The 20,024-nt window shown below is 55.9% G+C and overlaps 1 protein-coding gene across 3 annotated transcripts in view; it reads right to left on the reverse strand.

The window, feature by feature from the left end:
- Positions 1-20,024, reverse strand: part of FTO (FTO alpha-ketoglutarate dependent dioxygenase) — a 242,100-nt gene that overhangs the window by 26,298 nt on the left and 195,778 nt on the right. The window contains exon 10 of one of the 3 annotated variants that reach the window (XM_070398593.1): positions 19,304-19,468. The exons of the other annotated variants lie outside the window; for them this stretch is intronic. Coding sequence (XP_070254694.1) covers positions 19,393-19,468 — 76 coding nt within the window. The 3' untranslated portion in view covers positions 19,304-19,392. Of the gene's footprint in view, positions 1-19,303; positions 19,469-20,024 lie in introns of those variants that run through there. 3 annotated transcript variants of the gene reach the window in all.

Genomic DNA, 20,024 nt, shown 5'->3' on the forward strand with positions numbered 1-20,024 from the left:
GCCTCGCTCAGAGACCACCACCCCCCAGCCCCCCACCCCCGCGAGCCTGCTTTCTGAGGGCCATGAGAGGCTCCGTCATTTATACCTGGACCTGGCTCCTCTGTCCTTGAGGGTGACAGAGGCCCGGGCTGGCTCGGGGCTCCCCAGGAAACGCGAAAGGCCCTCCCTGCCACCCTTTCAAACCTCGGGATTTGGAGATGCGCCAGGAAAAATAAAAAATGGATTGAAGAGGAAAAGAAATGTAGAAAGGACAAAACAAGGACACTCCAATAGCGGAGGGTGACCGGCCCGGGTCAGGCCTGAGGACCGTGGGGAAGGAAGCTGTGGAAAGGCAAGAATGCGCTCTCGGCTGCTGGCGTGGGGTGGCTCTCGGGGCAGGCGGAAGGTGGCACGGGGCCGGTATTGGAAAAGGTAAATTTAGAATAAAGCGAGTCCGGCCATGATGCCTACGAACGCGCTCCCTGCTTCTATCTGGAGGAGGGAAGATGAGGAGGAAGGAAAAAAAATAGAAAGAATGTGTTCAATCAGTGGTTCTCAACCTTGGCTGCCCATTAGAATCACCTGGGAATCTTTTTAAAATCCTGATTTCTGGGTCTCATCCTCCGGAAATTCTGCTTCTTTGTTACTCATGTTGTGGCCCCACCCCATAACAAAGAAACAGAATTTCTGGTGGAGGAGGAGGAGGCCCAGAAATCGGGATTTTAAAGAGATTCCCAGGTGATTCTAATGGGCAGCCAAGGTTGAGAACCACTGTAACCGGAGTGACAACCCATGGGCAGCGAGGTGGTGTCTGAGGCTCTGACCTGCATTTCAACGCGGGCCGCTCAGATTTTTGAAGGGCCTAAAAGTTGGCTGTCTTGTTTGCATTTCATAGGAACTACCCGGGAGGGTACGCAGGGCCTTGGGTGAATTCGTTAGCATACAGATCAAGCAGCCAGGAAGGCTGAGGAGGCCTCTCTGCGCCAAAGGGGCGGGGAAAGCTCATCTGTAAATAACCCTCCAATCTGGCGCTTTCCCCTGCAAATACTACGCGGGACATTAGGCACAACGGGCTTCCTGGGACACCCGGCTCGCGGGGAGCCGTCTTTATGTCTGCTGGCATCTGTGGGTAGTGATAGGGGCTGACTGTTCGCATAACCGACGTAAAATTTATGTGCGCGCGCCCCGAAACGGCCACCCGCCGCCAGCCAGCTGGGGGCTGAAGCGGAGCACAGGCGGGTTTATGGGCGCCGCGTCAACTACCCGTGGCCATAAAGACGGAGCGGGTTTATGCGTTTAGGAAATCGCTATAATTAAGTATAATTCATAATGGCCGCCTCTCCACTCCCCGGCTTCATTTAGACTCCATTTCTTGGAGCCATAAACACTGTGAGCGGCTCTCTTCAGCACAGACGCCGCATTCAACCTGTTCCTGTCGGCTGGTTTCTGCTTGTGTTTTCATCATCATCATTAAAAAAAAAAAAAAAAAGCATTAGTAGATAAGACTATAAAAAGCACCAGGGTTGGGAATACATTAGCAAGAAAAGCAAAGGCGGGGTGGTGTGTGTGTTTTTAACTACTCAAAAAAAAAAGAAAGAAAGAAAAGAAAAAAGAGTAACCTCTCCCTCCAGAGGTAAAACAATTAAAAATAAATAATCCTCTTAGAGGTACTAACGGAACGCTCACTGACAAACCCGGGGAGAGAGAAAGTGACAGGGCAGTAACATTAATGAAGGCCAAAGAAATATGAGCGCGACCTCGCTACAGTATTTCCATTTAACTGTGCATGTAATTAAAGCCTGACCTTTGCAGATGCGAGCTGGGGTGTGCGGGGAGGGCGGGGTCTATGTGCGGTCTCCTGCCTTTCACGCCTGCTCCCAGGGATGGCTGCGTGTCCTCTCTTCCCCTCAGGCGGGGACCCCTTTCCCGCTGCCCTGTAGGCCCCCCGACACCCTCCCTGCCCCCATCCACTCCCCATCTCTGTGTTTCAGCCCATGCACTTGGCCAATGCTCAGGGCGTGAGTCAGCAAAAGGCAGCGAGCCGGGCCGGTGGGGGTCCGGACCCTCAGCATCTCCAGCCCCGGGGCACGGGGCGCTCCGCTGAGCCCTCCCTGGCTTGGTCTGAGCAGCCGCCCAAGGGGACCCCCAGTCCTGAGCACTCTCCCAGGGAACTGCACCCTGACTGACGTGGGGCTCTGGAATCCCATTAGGGGTGAAGCTGTGCAGAGACTTAGAGTATCTTTGTTCTCGCAATTCTCTTGATGGGGAGTTCATCCAGGTGTAATGGAGGGTGTGGGTCTGAGCGTCGGAAGGTCTGGGATACTTGCCCAGCTGTGTTACTCGTCACCTGCTGTGTCCCCAGGAGAGAGCCAGTCGCTCCCCTAAGTTCCCGCCTCCCCGTTTGCAAAGAGGGACGTCATCGCCTGTCCCCCTGCTGCATGGACCACTGTGAGGGCTCCGGGGACAGCAAAAAGGCCGCGGTGCCAGCCCAGCCCTGAGCAGTGGGCCCTCCATCGCCACCCCACCCGACCCCACCCCCGCCTCCGGTGAAGCAGGCCCCAGACACGGGCCTTATTCACGTCACCACGTCAATAGGATCAAGAGAAATGACCTGCAAAGTGGTTGGTCGACTCCGAAGAGCGTCCCTGTGCAAGCCGGTGAGCGGGTCTCCTGCTGCTGGTCGCCAAAGGTACCCAGGACCCGGGGGTTCCACATGCACCCACGCCCCTCACCACCACGCGGGCCAGGGGGCTGGCGAACAGGATGCGGGCGAGGCTGGGGGGATGCCAAGTGTTGACGGGCACGATGCCCAATGGGCCGGGCACGGCGATGTTTAAAAACTGTGCCTTATGACCAAAATAATCTCTCCACGCCCGGATGTGAATGAACGTGGCTCCACGTCCTCTGTGAATCGTCTGACCCGGTGACCCCGGGGGCAGCCGGTGACCAGGGAAGGCAGATGCTGCCCCAGAATTCCTCCCCCAAACCCATCTCACTGAGGAGCTGGGCCTGGGGCTAAGGCTGAGGAAACCCGTCTCATGTCACGTTTCTTGTTGCGAATCCTCACCCGAGGGTATTTTCCATGGATTCTTAGGGAGAGTGCGAGGGAGAGGGAGAGACAGAGAGAAACACTGATGTGAGAGAAACACATCCATTGGCTGCCTCCTGCACGCGCCCCCGGCCAGGGCCCGGGCCAGGGAGGAGCCTGCAACCGAGGTACGTGCCCTTGAATGGAACTGAACCTGGGACCCTTTGGTCTGCAGGCCGACGCTCATTCCACCGAGCCACACCAGCTGGGACCATTTCACACATTTTTATGGACAAACTGTGGTGTTCAGTGTCCTGACCAGGACGCTGGCATCCACACAGACAAGGGACAACAGGAAGAAGAACGGTGACACGTCGAAGCGCAATTCAGCCATCTCTACCCGCAGCGCCCACCGACCCTGTACAGCGCCCGCCGACCGTGACCACTGTGACCATCCAATGGGAACAGGCGGCTGGGAGCCGGCCAGCCTCCGGGAGAGTCTGTGCTCTCAGAGTGAGGCGACTGCAGCGGGGAGAGGCCCCGAGAAGCAGCGTGACCCTGGCTGCCAAGTTCACAAAGAGCCGAGGCTCCGGCTGGCTGCGTGCTCACCTGTGGCCCTGGGGTGGCGAGTGCTCACCCTCCTCCTTATTCACGGACGGGCTTATCTAACCAGGTGTGCGCGGGGCGATTTACATCCCGCTGCACGGCCACCTCGGCAAAATACAGAGCCAAGGCTGTGGGTTGTAAGAGCGCGCTGGGTCGCAGAATGAGGGAGTGAGTGGGGTGGGGCAGTGGGCTGGCCCTGCCCCGCCCCCCCCCACACCCAGCCCGCACCGCCACTCTCACCCCCAGCCCAGCCTTCACACTGAAGGTATTAGCCCCAAATGAGGAACATATTTGTCAGGAAAATCTTTTATTCTTTGAAAATAGAGTTTCCTCCAGGAGTCAAAGTTCACAAGGACATTTCCCATGCCGGTGCACAAATTGACATCTTTAATAAGGGCTTCTGGAAACTTTGGAATTGAAATCATGGCTAGAATGCCAGGGTCAAAATGTGTCAAACTAAGAACCTAGGGTCCAAAAAAAAAAAAAAAAAGATGTTTTCATTTTAGCTCAATCGCTTAAAACCTTTTTAGCGCCGCCCCCGCCCCCCGCCAAAAAAAATTATAAACGGAAATGAAGAATCTTAAAACCAACAGGCGGGTCCCGGGGTTTTCCATAGAAGAACCTGTTGCCAGGGCTGCCTAGACAGGACGAGGGGTGTCTGCAGACACAGCCCGCCAACAGGAGCAGCAGGAGCCGCCGGAGCGGCCGCGGCGGCAGCAGCGTTGCCAGCAGGAGTGGTTTCAAGCTACCCGGAACCATTTTGGAGGAAAGAGAGTTCCAGAAGCACACGCTGCCCTGCGTTGAGCTCCTGTGAGTAAACTTAGCAGGGAAGTTTCGCTGAGATGGATGAAGGGCAATTCCACTCACGGTAAAGCGGAGACGCCCCTGCCCAGCCGGCCCCTTGCCTGGTGCCCCGAAGCGGTGGGGGCTCCGCAGGCATCTTTTGCTCAGGATCACAACTTGGAGTCATCGGACTTGCAGATGGGGACCCCTGTTGGCATGAAAAAGGTCCCAGGGAAGATGGGAACTCAACACGGGCTCTCTTCACCCAAGAGGCCTGCACGTCCCAATACAGGGGCACGACATCCCCAGTTCCACGTCCCAAAGAGAGATACAGAGCGCTGACATCCGCCTCCCGCATGCACCGCACAGGCCCTCTTCTCTGAAGGCCTAACCCTCCCCAGAGCGCGGCTCCAGGTCGGCCTCCTGGCACACGGCGGGGGGCGCACGCACGCCTCCCTCCCGCCGCCTGCCTGTGTCGCCCGTCCATCTCTCCGCTGACAGGTCTCCGTGTCGGGCAGGGCTCCCCATCCTTCATGAGGACCTATCTGTCACTGCAGGTGAGTGGTGGCACTCGGCTGAACCCAGCCACTTTCACAGTTACTTATCTGTCTTTATGGATTCATCCTGTGTGTCAAGCAGGCGCATAACAGCATTACTGTCAGGGTGACAAAACTGTCCCCAGAGTGCCACCAATGATTCTCTCTCCCGCTGGCTGCTGGCGGGGGAGGGCAGGGGCCGCCTCAGCCCTCTCCAGCCCTCGCCCAGCTCAGCGCCTCCTCCCGTGGGGAGAGGTGGCTAATATGGGGCCCGGGGGACAGCAGCTTTCGTGATCTCTAAAGATTATAAAGAAAAGGGGGGGCAGGGCCAGTGTTAACCTCAGCGCTTCCTGCAAGGCGCCCGAGCTCCAGTCCCCTGCGCCCAGGTGAGGCGCCCAGGTGTGTCACACCCATCACTGAGCAAGCCGGAGAGTGGCTCCCCCTTCCCCTTCAGCTCCTAAGGCCGGGCTCCCTCCCAGCCTCCCCAGCGCACACACATCCACGGTGAAGGGACTAGGGGTGTTGTTTTTTAAAATATATTCTTACTGATTTCAGAGAGGAAGGGAGAGATAGAAACGCCACTGAAGAGAGAGAATCATTGATTAGCTGCCTCCCGCACATTCCTTACTGGGGATCGAGCCCACAACCCGGGCACGTGCCCTTGACTGGAATCGAACCCGGGACCCTTCAGTCCACAGGCCGATGCTCTATCCACTGAGCCACACCAGGTAGGTGGCTGCCCGTTGTTAACTGCCCAGCCCGCGCACCTGATCCATGGGGCCAGCCAAGGTGGGCACGGCGTCATTTTCAGAGCAGAAGCATTCACGGGGACGCCCCATAAGTAAGAACCTCCAGGGTCCCGTGGGCTTGCCAAGTGCTGTGAGATGATTTTCGTGAGTTGACTGCTTCGAAAATAACATCTCATTTCTTTTCTGTCTTTAAATGGGGCCCCAGTCCCGCTTCCCTTCATGGACCTCCTTCCAAATGGAATTTGGCGGCAACGTGGCTCCTGTGGCCGTGCTGCGTGGAAGGAAGGCAGCCGCTTTCCCTTCCTTCTAATCCCACAACAACATGCCAACACGGAGGCATCTCGGGAAACACTGGGTTTTTATTGCCGCCGGGAACTTGCTGGAGGATCACGCATCGAGACATGCTCGTCCTGCCTGGCCAGTGTGGCTCAGCGGTTGAGCATCTACCCAGGAACCAGGAGGTCAGGGTTCGATTCCCAGTCAGGGCACAGGCCCGGGTTGTGGGCTCGATCCCCAGTGAGGGGCGTGCAGGAGGCAGCCGATCCATGATTCTCTCTCACCATGGATGTTTCTCTCTCCCCCTTCCTCTCTGAAATCAATAAAAACAGATTTTTTGAAAAAAGACACGCTCGGCCTAAATCAGGTCCACCCTCCTTTCGCTGGTCAGCCCGGAGCGAGTGACCTTCTAACGCTGCTCAACAGGTGCGCAGGCCCCTCCAACGTCGAGGTCCCTGGGGCACACAGATGCTCGCCAGGGCGTCCACGGTCTGTCTGGGGGCTTCGATGAAGTGTCAGAAAAATAGACCATCGACAAGACACTCCGCTCCCCGGGGATGGGGTCAGGGATTGAGTCTGGTTGGGAGACTTTATTCTCCTCGGAAAGGTCAGCTGGAATACAAGTGCCGGCGTGCGGGGGCGCACCCACTCGGACGTGCGCCCCAGTCCAGGCCAGCCCCCCACCCTGCTTTGTTCTTATCCCAAGGAGCACTCACTGTCTGAGGGTTGTGTGTCTGTGTGTGTGTGTGTGTGTGTTTTGTTTTTAAATAGGTTCAATCTGATTTCTGACACTGGAAAAACAAACCTAAAAGCAATTTAGAAAACACCTGCCCGTGCAGTCAGATGGCAGAATCCCGCGAGCTCCTCTGGAAATCTGTGACCTCAGAGGCTGACATGGTTTGATGGGAAATTTAATGTAATGGGCTGCGAAAGCCGAGAGGCCTGTTGTCAGCGATGAAGGCTGAGAGTTAGCAGAATTAATAACACTGTACAATGCAAGGGCCCTCCAGGGACGCGGCTGCCGAGCCAGGCCGTGGGGAGGACGGACTTCTGAAGTCATCTCACCGTGACATTCTGTCGTCGCCGCTAAACGGAAATAAAAAAAAACCCCCGCCGCAGCTCCACATGTCTCTTTGTGTATCCTCCCCTCACCTAATAGAGAGCAATCACGCCCCACCCAGGCGGGGAGGGGCCCCTCCTCGGGGGATCCCCGGAGCTCCTGCTTGAACCTCTAAACGCAGTAAGAATAAATGCAAGTGGGAAGTCTGTTTAGCGGAGGGAGGGGAGCCAGGCGGGGGCCGCGGCCCATCCAAAGCCAATAAATCTCAATGCTTCCGTGGGAGAGGGAAATGGTTATCTCATGATCGCAGTGCCAGGGCGAAACCTCCTCCGAGCCTGAGTATTTGGGTCGATGATTTATGTCCGGGAGGGATCGCTATTTAGTGAAATGGCAGATAATGATGAATAGAAAGGGAATGTGAAGAGCGGCGAGGGAGTGGCGGGCTGCAGCCGGAACGGAGCGGCGGACACACCGCCCTGAAGCGCAGGCCGCAGATGACGGCCGTGACCCTGAAGCCGACATGGATGCCTGGGAGTGAGATACAGATGAGCCCCTCAGATCTCCGAAGTGACTGCTGCCTGATGTTTCTAGAGCACTGGCCCCAGGCGCCTGCCATGCTTTGGGGCTACGGAGCGGGTGTCACACGGACCGGGCTCGGAGCTGCGTTCATTGGATTCGGATCCCAGCACAGCTCCCTCGTTGCTAGGCCTCGAGTAGGTTCCTTACGCTTCCGGAATCTCAGTCTCCCCGCCTGTAAAATGACCTCTTAGGTTTGCTGGAGGGGTTCAAGGAGGGGCTCCGTGGGGAGAGCGGCCGTGGTCCTCGGCCCAGAAGGAACACTATGTAAACGTTAGCTCTGATGATGAGTTGGGGGCCAGCCACACAGAGAACTGTCTATGACTGTCATTGTTCTCCAATCTTCATCCGCTGGGTCTTCCCGCCGAATCCAGAGTCGGATTTGGGGAGAGGCGTGCTCTAAGAGGGAAATCTGCGGACTCCTGCTGGGGTGGAGGCCAACGGTTACCAAGAGCACCTTTCCTTTCCTTTTCTCTTTTTTTAAAAAAATATATTTTTATTGATTTCAGACAGGAAGGGAGAGGGTGTGAGAGAAACATCAATGATAAGAGAGGATCATAGATCGGCTGCCTCCTGCACGCCCCCACTGGGGATCGAGCCCACAACCCAGGCACGTGCCCTTGACCTGAATCGAACCCAGGACCCTTTAGTCCGAAGGCCGATGCTCTATCCGCTGAGCCACACCGGCTGGCTCAGGAGCGCATTTTCTGATCTGCCCACCATCCCTGCCCTTACGTCTCATGGCCTAGGAACTGGTCCCATGATCACGTGGGAAGCGGAATCGGGAACAAAAGAAATTATTCATGGAGTTCCAGCGGAAAGACAGTCTATTTTGAAAATAAACAGAACTGAATTTTGGGCGCCCTTGAATAAAAGATAAGTTGACGGCACACAGAATGTCAAAATGGAACGGAAGGGAGATGTGTGTTTTTTTTAAGCGCTGTTTTCTGCACCGTAGCACGACACACACAAAACACACACACACACAGATATACAAAAAAAACCCCCACAAAACTAATTATAGTTTTAAACGTCCAAAACGGCATGTCCACCGAAAGCCGATGCTCATTAGTACTCGTGATTAACTTTACAACTGTCAACGCGAGCAGCATGCGGGCTGACAGATCGCGAGGGGCTCGGGGGCCGCTAATAAACCCGGACATAACAGCGTGACACACAGATGCACAGAAAGGATGCAGGTGATAAAGAAATGTCGACATCAGATCTAATTATCCCGGCCACGGCCAACTGCCGCGGGGACCCGCAGTCACGCACGGCTATTGCCGGGGACGAGCCCCGCCGGAGCAGGCGCGCGCACCGCCGCCTGGGACCCGGCTGGTACAGCCCCTGTCGGGGCCGGGGAGGGCCACGTCCAACAGGAAATGATGAGTGCCGTGACCCCTCCGACGCAGAAACCCGGTGATGAGTCTGGGCACCGCAAGGCAGAGCGGATCACCCCCTCACGGCACGGGCTGGGGCTGGGGCTGGGGCTGGGATGATCGATGACAGTTTTATCAGGCACTTTCTCAGGGATGTCACCAGGAGGGAAAATAAAGGCCCCGCCAAGAGACGACGGGGTGAATTATGCAACTGTAATTGCCGATCATAACCTGATAGGAGTCGAAATTGCTCTGTTTTCATATTGAGATGGCGTAAAATTGCCGGCAAATGCCCCGGCCCCTTAACGCGGGCTAGATGAGTCTAATATTCTGATCATTTTTCACTCGGCGGCGGCAAGGTAAATCCGGCTTCCCTCCGCACAGCCTCGGTGGCCCAGGGCAATCGAGGGGCCCAATTTTACCCCGGAATGGAGCACATCGGTGTAAATGACGATTTTTCATATTTTCTGCATGCATAAGAAGATGAAACATCTTTATCATCCGTGGTGTCTGGCTGAGCTTATACAAAATATTAGTTTATCTCCCCGACTGCGGTTCATTCCATAAGCGAGACACATAGATCTGAAGGACAGGCAATATCCCACGTATAAAACAAGTCCATCTTTTATGCAGTCTCATTTCACAAGGTCTCCTATTTAACACAACAACCACCGCCACAAACAGACACCACGGAGAGGAGGGATTCTTTTTTTAAAGGGGAAGAGGATAAAAAGAAAAACCAAAAAAAAAAAAACCAAAACGAAGGCCCTAGCCCAGGGGTGGGCAAACTTTTTGACTCGGGGGCCACAATGGGTTCTTAAACTAGTCCGGAGGGCCGGAACAAAAGCATGGATGGAGTGTTTGTGTGAACTAATATAAATTCAAAGTAAACATCATTACATAAAAGGGTGCGGTCTTTTTTTTTTTTTTAGTTTTATTCATTTCAAACGGGCCGTAGTTTGCCCACGGCTGCCCTAGACACAACCAGGTGCCCCGCCTCTCTCCTGTCCGTGCACGGGAGGCGGGGAAAAGCCAACAATCGCGGTGTCTGTCCTGCATAGACTACCCCCCTTTCCCCACTGAAACGGGTCACACAGCAAGACGGTGCCGGCGGCACTATATTGCTTTCCTGCGGCCGACGGAAGCGGCACGTGTCGCCCTGGCCTTTGGGCTCAGTGGACAGAGCGTCGGCCTGTGGACTGAAGGGTCCCAGGTTTGATTCCAGTCGGGGCACACAGCTCGGGTGCAGGCTGGACACCCAGTAGGGGCCATGCAGGTGCTGTCTCTCTTCCTTCCTGGCGGCATCTCTAAACCAGGACAGTATTATTGGGGCTCCTGGGTGCCCGGTCCTGTTCCTTCCGGTTCCTGACGTGCCCCCTAGAGGGCAGAGGACCCCAGCCCAGCTTCTTCACGGCAAAGGGAATTTCCCCTCTAAACTCCGTCCCTGACCCCCAGGCCCTAGGTGGGCCACACCCCGCCATCCGTGTGCGGGGCGAGCTCCGTGCAGCCCGGAGGATGAGGCCCTGGGGGATGGGGCCACTAAGGAACCGGGCGTTAGAAGGGCCCTTACAGCCGGGTCCCTCCGGGGATGTGCTCCTTCCGCTGACATCTGACCGACCGTCCATGTTTGAGGGCTTTATCGGCTGACGTCTCTCTTCCCAGCTTTCCCTGGAACTGTCCTGTTAGAGGGCCCAACGCGTGAGTCACTTCCTGCTGCGTCCGGCCTCATGCCACGGCCTTGAAACCATTTGTGCACCTGCTGAGAGTCCAGGCATCACGATACAGCTCACGGCTTTTGGTCCCAAATCATCAAGTTATTCGTTTCCAATCAAAACACCCCAAGGTAGGAGGTGCTAGTGACAGAGAGACCAGGCGGGGGTAACGAAAACGGGCAGACTGGGAAGAGCCACTCAAACGCGGTCGGCTTCAGCGTGGGGCGCTCCGACCATCTTCTCTCTCCACTCGTGGCCGGCCAGTCCCAGAATGAATTGATGCTGAGCGAGCAGTGCTGGGCCACATTGGCTAGAGGTGTCTGGAGCTAAGCTGAGCTAAGCTGAGGGCACCGTTTGGAAAAGGGTTTGCTGTGATGTGTCCGTGCATCGGGATGAGAGGAGGCCGCAGAAGGGGCCACTCTGGGGGTTTCAAGGCCCCCCTCTCCAGCTCGGTTGTTTCTACGCCCACAGCACGTACATGGATAGTACTTCTGTGCTCTGTTTATACACCCATCCCGTGACCTGGGCTGGAAGCCTCTGGGAGCAGGGCCACGCCTTGTTTGTCTTGGTTTCCCCCGCACCCGGCACAGTGCCGGGCAGAGTGGGCATCCAACCAATGCTTAGAGGATGAGTAAGTGAATGCAGCGGTACATGGAAATGACCCCCCACCCAAACTAGGGGCTTAACACTGCGAACATGATGACCCCCGTATCTGTGGGTCAGAAGTTAGGAGTCGAGTGCCCTGGTCAGGGTCTCTCACAAGAACACAATCAATGTGCCCGGCCGGCGTGGCCCAGTGGCTGAGCGCTGACTTATGACCCAGGAGGTCACGGTTTGATTTCCGGTCAGGGCACATGCCTGGGTGGCGGGCTCCATCCCCAGTGTGGGACGTGCAGGAGGCAGCCCATCCATGATTCTCTCATCGTTGATGTTCCTCTCTCTCTCCCTCTCCCTTCCTCTCTGAAATCAATAAAAATATATCTTAAAAAACTTAAAAGTGATAGAAAAGCATGAGGAGAAGTTTTTCTCTCTTTGTTTTTCTGGTGTTGCAATCCGAGCCCCGGTGTCTTCCTTCCTAGGGGGTCTTTATTGCAGTGCAACGCACGCGACAGCATGAAGAATTCCGACCGGCGGTAAACCAGCGGACCCCTCGGCCGAGGGGCTGCGGCTCTGTCCGGTCACGTCACCCGGCTTTCCTTCGGGCACACCCTCCCTTTATAAAGATCGGGGTTTCCGCACTGATGGCGGACTGGCTCCGTGCCGGGTGAGGATTCCCAGGACCTTCGCAGACTCCCAGGCCCGGCTCCTGGCGCAGGGAAGGCGGCCCCTTAATGCGGCTCCATATCTGGATCGAGGTCTCTGACTGCGTTTCCTCTCACTGTGGCTCCTCTGGGTTCCAGAGGCTAACACGGTCCATGAAATCTCGGGGTTCCGGGGTGCTTAGTCTTCGGAGTCTCTGAACCCAGCCGCGTCCAATGAGCTGGATACTACGCTGTCCTTGGCGTCTATTTCTGGAACCGAGCCGAACGCCCCAGCTCTCCCCGCTGTGCATTTCCCTCTGCATTTTGGGGAAAGAACGCCCCTGAGTCCCGCTTGCATTGGCTTCGTCATCAAGTGTCAAAGCAGAAGGAGCTCCTATATCCCTGGGGCTGGTCCATCGGCCACCTACTCTTATTTTACGTAGCGAGAGAGCAAGGACGCCCCGTCTTTCTTTACCTTGAGCCCTAACTTTCCCCTCGGCCGTCCCTGTGATTACAAGCACCTTACACACTTCCGTCATGACCGACTCACCAGCACGCTGAAATGGGACCTAGTCCATCTCCCGATCTTGTCTTTTCCTGTATCACCCCTTCCAGAGACTTCATTCCGAGACCGTTGCTAAGCAACCCTACATCATAGCCGCCAGCCACCAATGACTAATTGTCCCCAGCACTTTAGCCAGGCAAATCGGGAGCGCCCACGACCATGGCGAGCAGTGTGGCGGCCAGCAGCACACCCAGAGGTCTGTCCGGGCGGTGGAGACCGGGACACTGATGGATAACAAGACGTCCAGTCTCATGCCCAGCGAATGGCGCGGCCGTGAGCCCACCCGCCTGGCGCTGTCCTCCGCTCCTGCTCAGGACCTAAGTGGGAGGGACGGGTGGGAACACCTGGACGCGGGCACCCAGGAGAACGTGGCTCCGGGCGTGTCACCCGGGCGCTCACCTCCCTCCCCGCCGGCACCGCCCCATTTCTAGTTCCTACTGGAATCGAGGATCTACTGGTAATCGAATTTCAGCCTCAATTTTACGGTGAGTGTAATGGAGTTAATTTCTCTAATGCCGGCGGTTCACAGGAGGGTCCCCCGTGGCCGCGCGGCCCTGGGATCCGAGCAGCTGTCGGAGGGGCCGCTAAGGAATTCCTTATTAGCTGAGACGCAACCAGGCAGAAAACTCATTACACAGTGCTAAATAGACTTAATCACGTCCATTAGAGAAAAATGGCCCCGATAATGACAACAAATAACGAAACTGCAGAAAGTGTTCAAGGAAAACACACACACACACACACACACACACACACACACACACACGTCCCCTCCCCACAGCGTCTAAGAGCACATGGACGGGAGCCCCGGGAGACCAGAGAGAAACCCCCGCATGCGGCTCCGTGCCCACGGAGACCCCGGCCACCAGGTGGGCGGAGCTGACTCACATTGCCTGTGACGAGGACAAACATACCTTTCAAACATGGCCTTGCTGGTTTGGTTGATGTACCGTTTTAATCAGAAGGACATCCTCGGAGGGCAAATGTTCTGTCTGCAGACTGGTTCTCGGGGGGGTGCTGGGGTGCTGGGGTGCTGGGCAGGGAGCGCTGTCTGGGAGCCCACAGTGCGCACTCGGTGAGACAAACACAGACTGACTAGCCCGGGGGCACCCCGGCTTCCCTGGAGCCTGACGAACGCTCAGAGCCCAAGGTGTCTTTTACTCCATCCCCCTGATCTAAGTCCCCGAGTGGGGGGACCTCCGCCGTCCCAGCCGGGGAATGCACACGGGGAGCCCCAGAGTGTGAACTGACCTCACGCGGGGAGAGGAACTGCCCGGACCAGGGAGCAAGGGCCGCCGGGCTTCTGGGCATAAGGCCACAGGACCCAGGTGGAGGTGATCTCTGGAAACCTGCGCACATCTGGGGACACGACCGAGACGGAGCTATGGGACTTCGGGGAGAGAGAAACGAGGGGGAGGGCGCTGAGAAAGACCAGAGTAAAGACTGATCGCAGGTGCTCTCCTAGCTCGGAGCGAAGGAGAGGCCCCGGAACAGGGACTGGAAGGGCCGAGGCTGTTGGAGGGCTGGAGGAGGCCCCGACTCTGGCGACTTCTCTGCCGAGAGGGAGGAGGGAGGAGGGAGGAGGGGGGAGGGGGGAGGGGGGAGGGAAGAGGGACTGCGTTTTTAAGCGGATGGGTCCTGGCGGGGCGGCTCAGTTGGTTGGAGCATCGTCCTGTGCACCAAAAAGTTGCAGGTTCGATTACTGGGCAGGGCACACACACAGGTTTTGAGGTACATGCAGGAGGCAGCCAACTGTCTCTCTCTCTCACATCAATGTTTCTCTCTCTCTCTCTCTCTCCTCTTCCTTCCTCTGTCTCTAAAATCAATAAAAACATACTTTAAAAAAAAAAAAGAAGCAGGAGGACAGTTTCAGCTCCCTCATATTTGCTGATGGCCCAGCGGAGGGGGCCCGCCGTCGCCAACGATGGGAAAGTCGAAGGTCGAGCCGCACATCCCCACCCAGAACCCAGAGGCCGCCCCTCCTGTTATTCATACTTTAGAGAGCGTGAAGATGGAAGCCATGAATGCGATTCCCCCGAAACTCAAGTTTCCCGATCGAGGCGGCCCATGCACCTCCCTGCCTTTCTGTTTGGGTGGGATGGCCTTTGCCATCAGAGAGGGACATTCCTGGTTTTGTCACCGGCTCCGTCTGTAACCCTTGTCCCAGTTTCCCTCCAGGAAACCTCCTGCCCAGGCTTCCAGCGCATCTCCTCTCGCCCTTCATTACCCTCCCACCACCACCTCTCAGCTACAATCCAGGCACCTGGGCTGGGGACGCAAGGACCCAGGGGTGAGAGCACAGAAGGACAGAGCTTCTGGCAGCCATCCTGTGGCCAGGAGAGGACAGTCCGAGAGGGACCCACACGAGGGTGCAGGAGCTGCACGGGGAGCAGGAGGTCATGGTAGTGGCCGCCTCATGGGATCCAGGATCGTGCGGCACCAGAGCCAGAGACAGGGCCTTTGCAGACCCACGAGCCAGACTCACCTCCCCCAGGGCCTCCCCCACATCCCAGCCGAGCGCTTTTGTAAAAAACATTTTTATTTCTTTATTTTTATTTTTAAATATGTTTTTATTGATTTCAGAGAGGAAGGAAGAGGGAGAGATGAAAACATCAATGATGAGAGAGAATCATGGATTGGATGCCTCCTGCATGCCCTCCACTGGGGATCGAGCCCGCAACCCGGGCATGTGGCCTGACCGGGAATTGAACCGTGACCTCCTGGTTCATAAGTCGACGCTCAAACCCTGAGCCACGCCAGCCGGGCCCAGCCAAGCTCTTTCCCCCCATTTTCAACTATAAGAATTATAACGGGTGCAGCACGCCCACTGGCAACCCTGGTGGTTCCCGGGGACTCTGGGGAGGAACGGACAGGCAGGACCAAGCGATTGCAGGGGGAAGACCTGGGCCGGGGGGCTGCTGGCTTTGTGTTTGGCACCTGCCTGCCTGCTGCAGGCCAGATGCCCTGGGAGTGGGCATCTCTGACCGGGGCCACCGCGGGGCGATCGCCGGGCACTGCGCTCAGAGTTGGGTCGGCAGCTCAGAGGGCCCGGGAGGCCCGGCCCCAACCAGCCAGCAGCTGCACCGAGTTTCATCCCGTATCATTTTTACTGAAAAGAAAACCATACAGATTTAATCAGCTCTTCATATGGAAATATTTAACTTTCTTTTTTCCCCCGTGGAGTTGTTTGATATTATTGTTTTAAGAGTCAGGATTACGGGGAGGAAAAAAATCAAGACGTGTGATAGTGGTGGGCACGGAATAGCATCCATTCTTGGCAAGGACACGAGTCTCCTTTCCAGGAGACGCACGTTTAAATGCCCTGGCGTCTCCGGCAATTGCCTGGCTCGATGCAGAACATATTACACGCCCGTGAGCGTGAAGTGGAGGACGGAGCGACCCATCGCGCACAGCCCGCGGCCCGGTCGGGGCGGGACGCTGTTATCGGCCAGAGTGCAATGCTCTCAGGAAAGCAAGCTCCCGCGGCCGACAAGTGTAGGGAGGGTTCCCTTTTGGCAGCCAAACCTCTGAGGTTTCATTTGCTCTTTCGCCTTCAAAGATGTTATCGGACAACCTCGCTCCGGGACGTTTAGTCTCTGAAACCCTCTGATGTGGACCTCGCTCCCACATATACAAAGTGAAGGAGCCACGGCCTCTCTCGGCGGCCGTAAAGTGTAAAACACCTCTTAAAAGAGACGCTCTTTGTTTCCCGGCCAAGGGTGCAGGAGACGGAAGACGCGGCCTTTTAAAAGCATCATTTTAAAACGCTGCGTTAAAGAAAATGAAGTAGCGACGCGATCTACGGAGCGATTTAAAAATGAGGACTGCTTTGGAGACCACGCGGGCATTCTCAAGTGCAAAAGTGACGCAAGCTGTAGTAGGCCAAGGCCCAGAACATTCCATCTCCGGGAATGGGCTGTCGGGAACCCAGGGGGGAGGAACATATAGGGCCCCGTCACCAACCACGTTGGGAGGATGCGCCCATTTGAGGACTAGAGGACCGCCCGTCCCCTGTGCCGGTGGGTGAGGAGGGAGGGTCTGCCCTGAAGCCTGGCCCCCGCCCAGCCTGGACGGCCTTCCCCCAGCCTCAGCCTCACATCCTTAGAAACGTTTAACCCCAAGATACGCGCAGAGCAACGACGGCCATGCAGCTGTCCAATCCACAGCCAGCTTAATTCGCCTCCCCGCCATTTCGCTTTATGCCGGCTGGGGGCATCTACTGGCTGAATGCCACGTTCACCTCCCAGGCTCCCAGCCCTCGCACGTGCCCGAGACGGTGCAAACGGTGAGCAACTGACAGCAGGAGTTCGTTGGAACCCAAGGCACAAAAGACTTTGGCAACGTTATGGATAATGCTTTTTCTTTTAGAGGAAAAAGACACCCCAAGTCTGTGGTGCAATCAGGGAGCTGCAGCTGTCTCTCTCCCGATAACCAAGTGCCCGCGGCGCGATTTCCCCAGAAACGGTCACGCGGCACATTTCCCTCCGGTCGGCGCTGGTGTTTCTGTCCCTTCCCGTGGACACCGACGGCATTTTCTGGGTTGTCTCGCGAGCAAATAAATCAGAAAGCTAATAGCTCTGTTGATTTGTCGAAGCTTGTTTTTTTTCTTTTTTCTTTAGAGAAGAAAAATAAAGAATCGCTTTAAAGGGAGAAAAACTGATCGTGGCGTGTGAACTCCAGCGCGGTTTCAGGCTGCGGCCATGCCAACTGTTAGGGAAAAAAACGAGAAACTCCACTGCAGCCTAAGTAATAAAATCTTCCTTTAAAGCACAAATACTGTGCAGGGAAGAAACAGAAACCCTGGCGCGGGGACAGGGAAGGTGGGGGTGGCGTGAAGTAAAACACGGACCGGAGCGCGGGGATGCGTGGCCGTGGCCGGGCTCTGAATATTCCGTCCCCAGAGCAGTGTGTGCATGACCCGGGACCTCCTCGTCCTCTACCTCATCAGCCCGAGGACCTGAGAAGTGTGTACGCCTCGCTCTGAAGCTCTCTTCACTGGGATTCGAGTGACAAAACCTTTATCACCACTGTGCTTTTCCGAGGAGGCGGCCCCGGAGGTGGGAGAAGGGCAGTTAGAAGATGCTCGTGAGCATGGCAGCCTGTCTACGGCAAGCCCTGGCAGGGACAGACAGGGTGGGGGAGGAGACACGGAGAAGACACATCGGCTGTGCCTTTGCCAACACGCTGCTGTCCGTCCCCAAACCAGAGAGAGCTGGGCATTTAATATCCGAGTCTCCTACCTGGATGGCTGGGTCTTATAATTGACAAATAATTGACTTCCCTTAAAATCAGGGTCAAAGCTGCCCGAGGTACCACCCCGGTGAGGAGCACAGTGGGCCCACTGTTCCCGGTGGCCGGGAGGGTCCTGTCCGCCCCCCGGGTCCTCTGCGGGTGACGCCAACAAAAGGCAGCAGTTGAATGCAGAGAAGGGCCCGGTGGGAAGAGCTGGGATCCTGTGACAGGCATTCACCGGCCGGATTGTTCTCACACAATCGCTCAGTATCTCCGGTGACGGCCGGACTCGGGAGGGGGATCCGGGTGTCTGCCAGGTACCGCTCTGACGCCGAGAACCGAGAACCGGCGAGCTGGAGGCCGGAGGCCGCGCCAAATGCCTCTTCCCTACTTCAGGCTCTTCGGGAAAAGGCCGCCCTCCGGGTGCAGGGCGGACTCCTGGGCCGAGCGGGCACCGCCAAGGGGCAGGGCCCTGACAACGAGCGTCCAGCGGTTTCTACCCCCACCCGCCTGCCTCTCCCCTTTTCCTAAAATTCTGCCTCAGGGGAGGTAATAGGCAGCTGCTGCACCCACTGGCCCCAGCCACCCCCTCAACACTCGAATGAATTAAATGCAAAGATACAAAGACGTGTATTTCATTTCAGCTGGTGTTTCCCCAAGCCCTCCCACCACCGGGCTATATGTAAACATCACGCCCCCCCCCTCCCCCCCCACACACACACACACCACTGTGGATTTAACTGTATTCCTAATTGAAAATGAAAATTAATTTGCTGTTGATCAATTCCAGGTGGTAGATCGGCCTGAAATGGTAGCGGCGTGTGTTTTTTTTCCTCAGTGACCACACGCCAGTGCCCATAAACACCCGTGAGCGCGCGTGTCACCGGCGCCCACGGGCGGCCGACGCCTCCTCCTCCTCCTCCTCCTCGTACAAGCTCTTCCAGGGCCTCTCTTCCCTTCGCTGATTGGCACCATTCAATTTTTTAATGAAAAGATTTACAAAAGTGACGAGACGCGTGCAAATAAACTGCTGACAGACTCGCGAGCTAAGTGCGTGATTAAGGCTGTGGGACTACAGATGTTGAACAATGGTGGCTCACTTCGGGATGCACGCGGGCATCACAAATCAGCCGGCATCTGGTTTCTTTATCGAAGTACCTTTCTTACGGTTTGGACCTTAATTTTTTACAGTTGACAGCAGTGTTATTTGAGCCAGTCAGTGGCATCTGGCTGCTGGGGGGGTGGGGGGCGCCGAGAGGAGGGGGGTAGAAAGAGAGAGAAGAAGGAAAAAAAATCTCCATGCACTTTAATTAATTGTGGAGAAATTACATGGTCCTTCAACCGTGTAGTTTGTCATCAGCGCGCATTAGAGATTTATATTAGATGTTTCTCCACAGTGTCAGGAATAATTAAAAGGGGGTAGGAAATGATGCCAACCAGCAATGCTTTACATCAGTGGTGAAAGTTTTATATTTATTACAGCCAAACAATTTTTAGAAGAAGATGTCAACTCCGAGGCTCGCCTGCGCGTGGAATACATATCAGGCGGGCGGGCGCCAGGGCTGCTGGGAGAAAGGGAGGGCTCGTGTTTAATCCATCAGGCCGGCCAGAACCGGGGTGGCGTGCCGGAGTTATTAATGACGTGGCGTCCCCTCTTCTCATAAACACGTTCACCCAAAACAATAAGGAACATATGCTTTCTTCTTTTTCCCTGAAATGCGCCTCATCCAGTGGCTCCTTCTGATCCTAATAAGAACAGAAGTGTCAACTGTATGCAAGTCTCGCTCTTTATTTTTTTTTTTTTTCCTCAACGAATTGGTGCCACACTTATGGCTCAAACAGCATTGGTGGAACTGCTCAGTAAGAAGATATCAGGATGGCCCCGCCCGTATGGCTCAGTGGTTGGGTGCCTATAGTCAGGGCACATGCCCGGGTTGCAGGCTCGATCCCCAGAGTGGGGCGTGCAGGAGGCAACTGATCCATGATTCTCTGTCATCACTGATGTTTTTATCTCTCTCTCCCTTTCCCTTCCTCTCTGAAATCAATATTTTAAAAAAAGATATCAGGATGGCTTTTTTTAAAAAAAATTTTTTTTCATTGCTTTCAGAGAGGAAGGGAGAGGGAGAGAGAGAGAGATAGAAACATCAATGATGAGAGTCACTGATCGGCTGCCTCCTGCACGCCCCCCACCGGGGACCCAGCCCACAACCCAGGCATGTGCCGTTGACCAGAATCGAACCTGGGACCCTTCAGTCCACAGGCCAATGCTCTATCCACTGAGCCAAACCGGCCAGGGCAGGAT

Source organism: Myotis yumanensis, unplaced genomic scaffold, assembly GCF_028538775.1.
Source record: "Myotis yumanensis isolate MYYU_CA2020_CCGP unplaced genomic scaffold, mMyoYum1.0.hap1 SCAF_18, whole genome shotgun sequence".
Lineage (NCBI taxonomy): Eukaryota > Metazoa > Chordata > Mammalia > Chiroptera > Vespertilionidae > Myotis > Myotis yumanensis.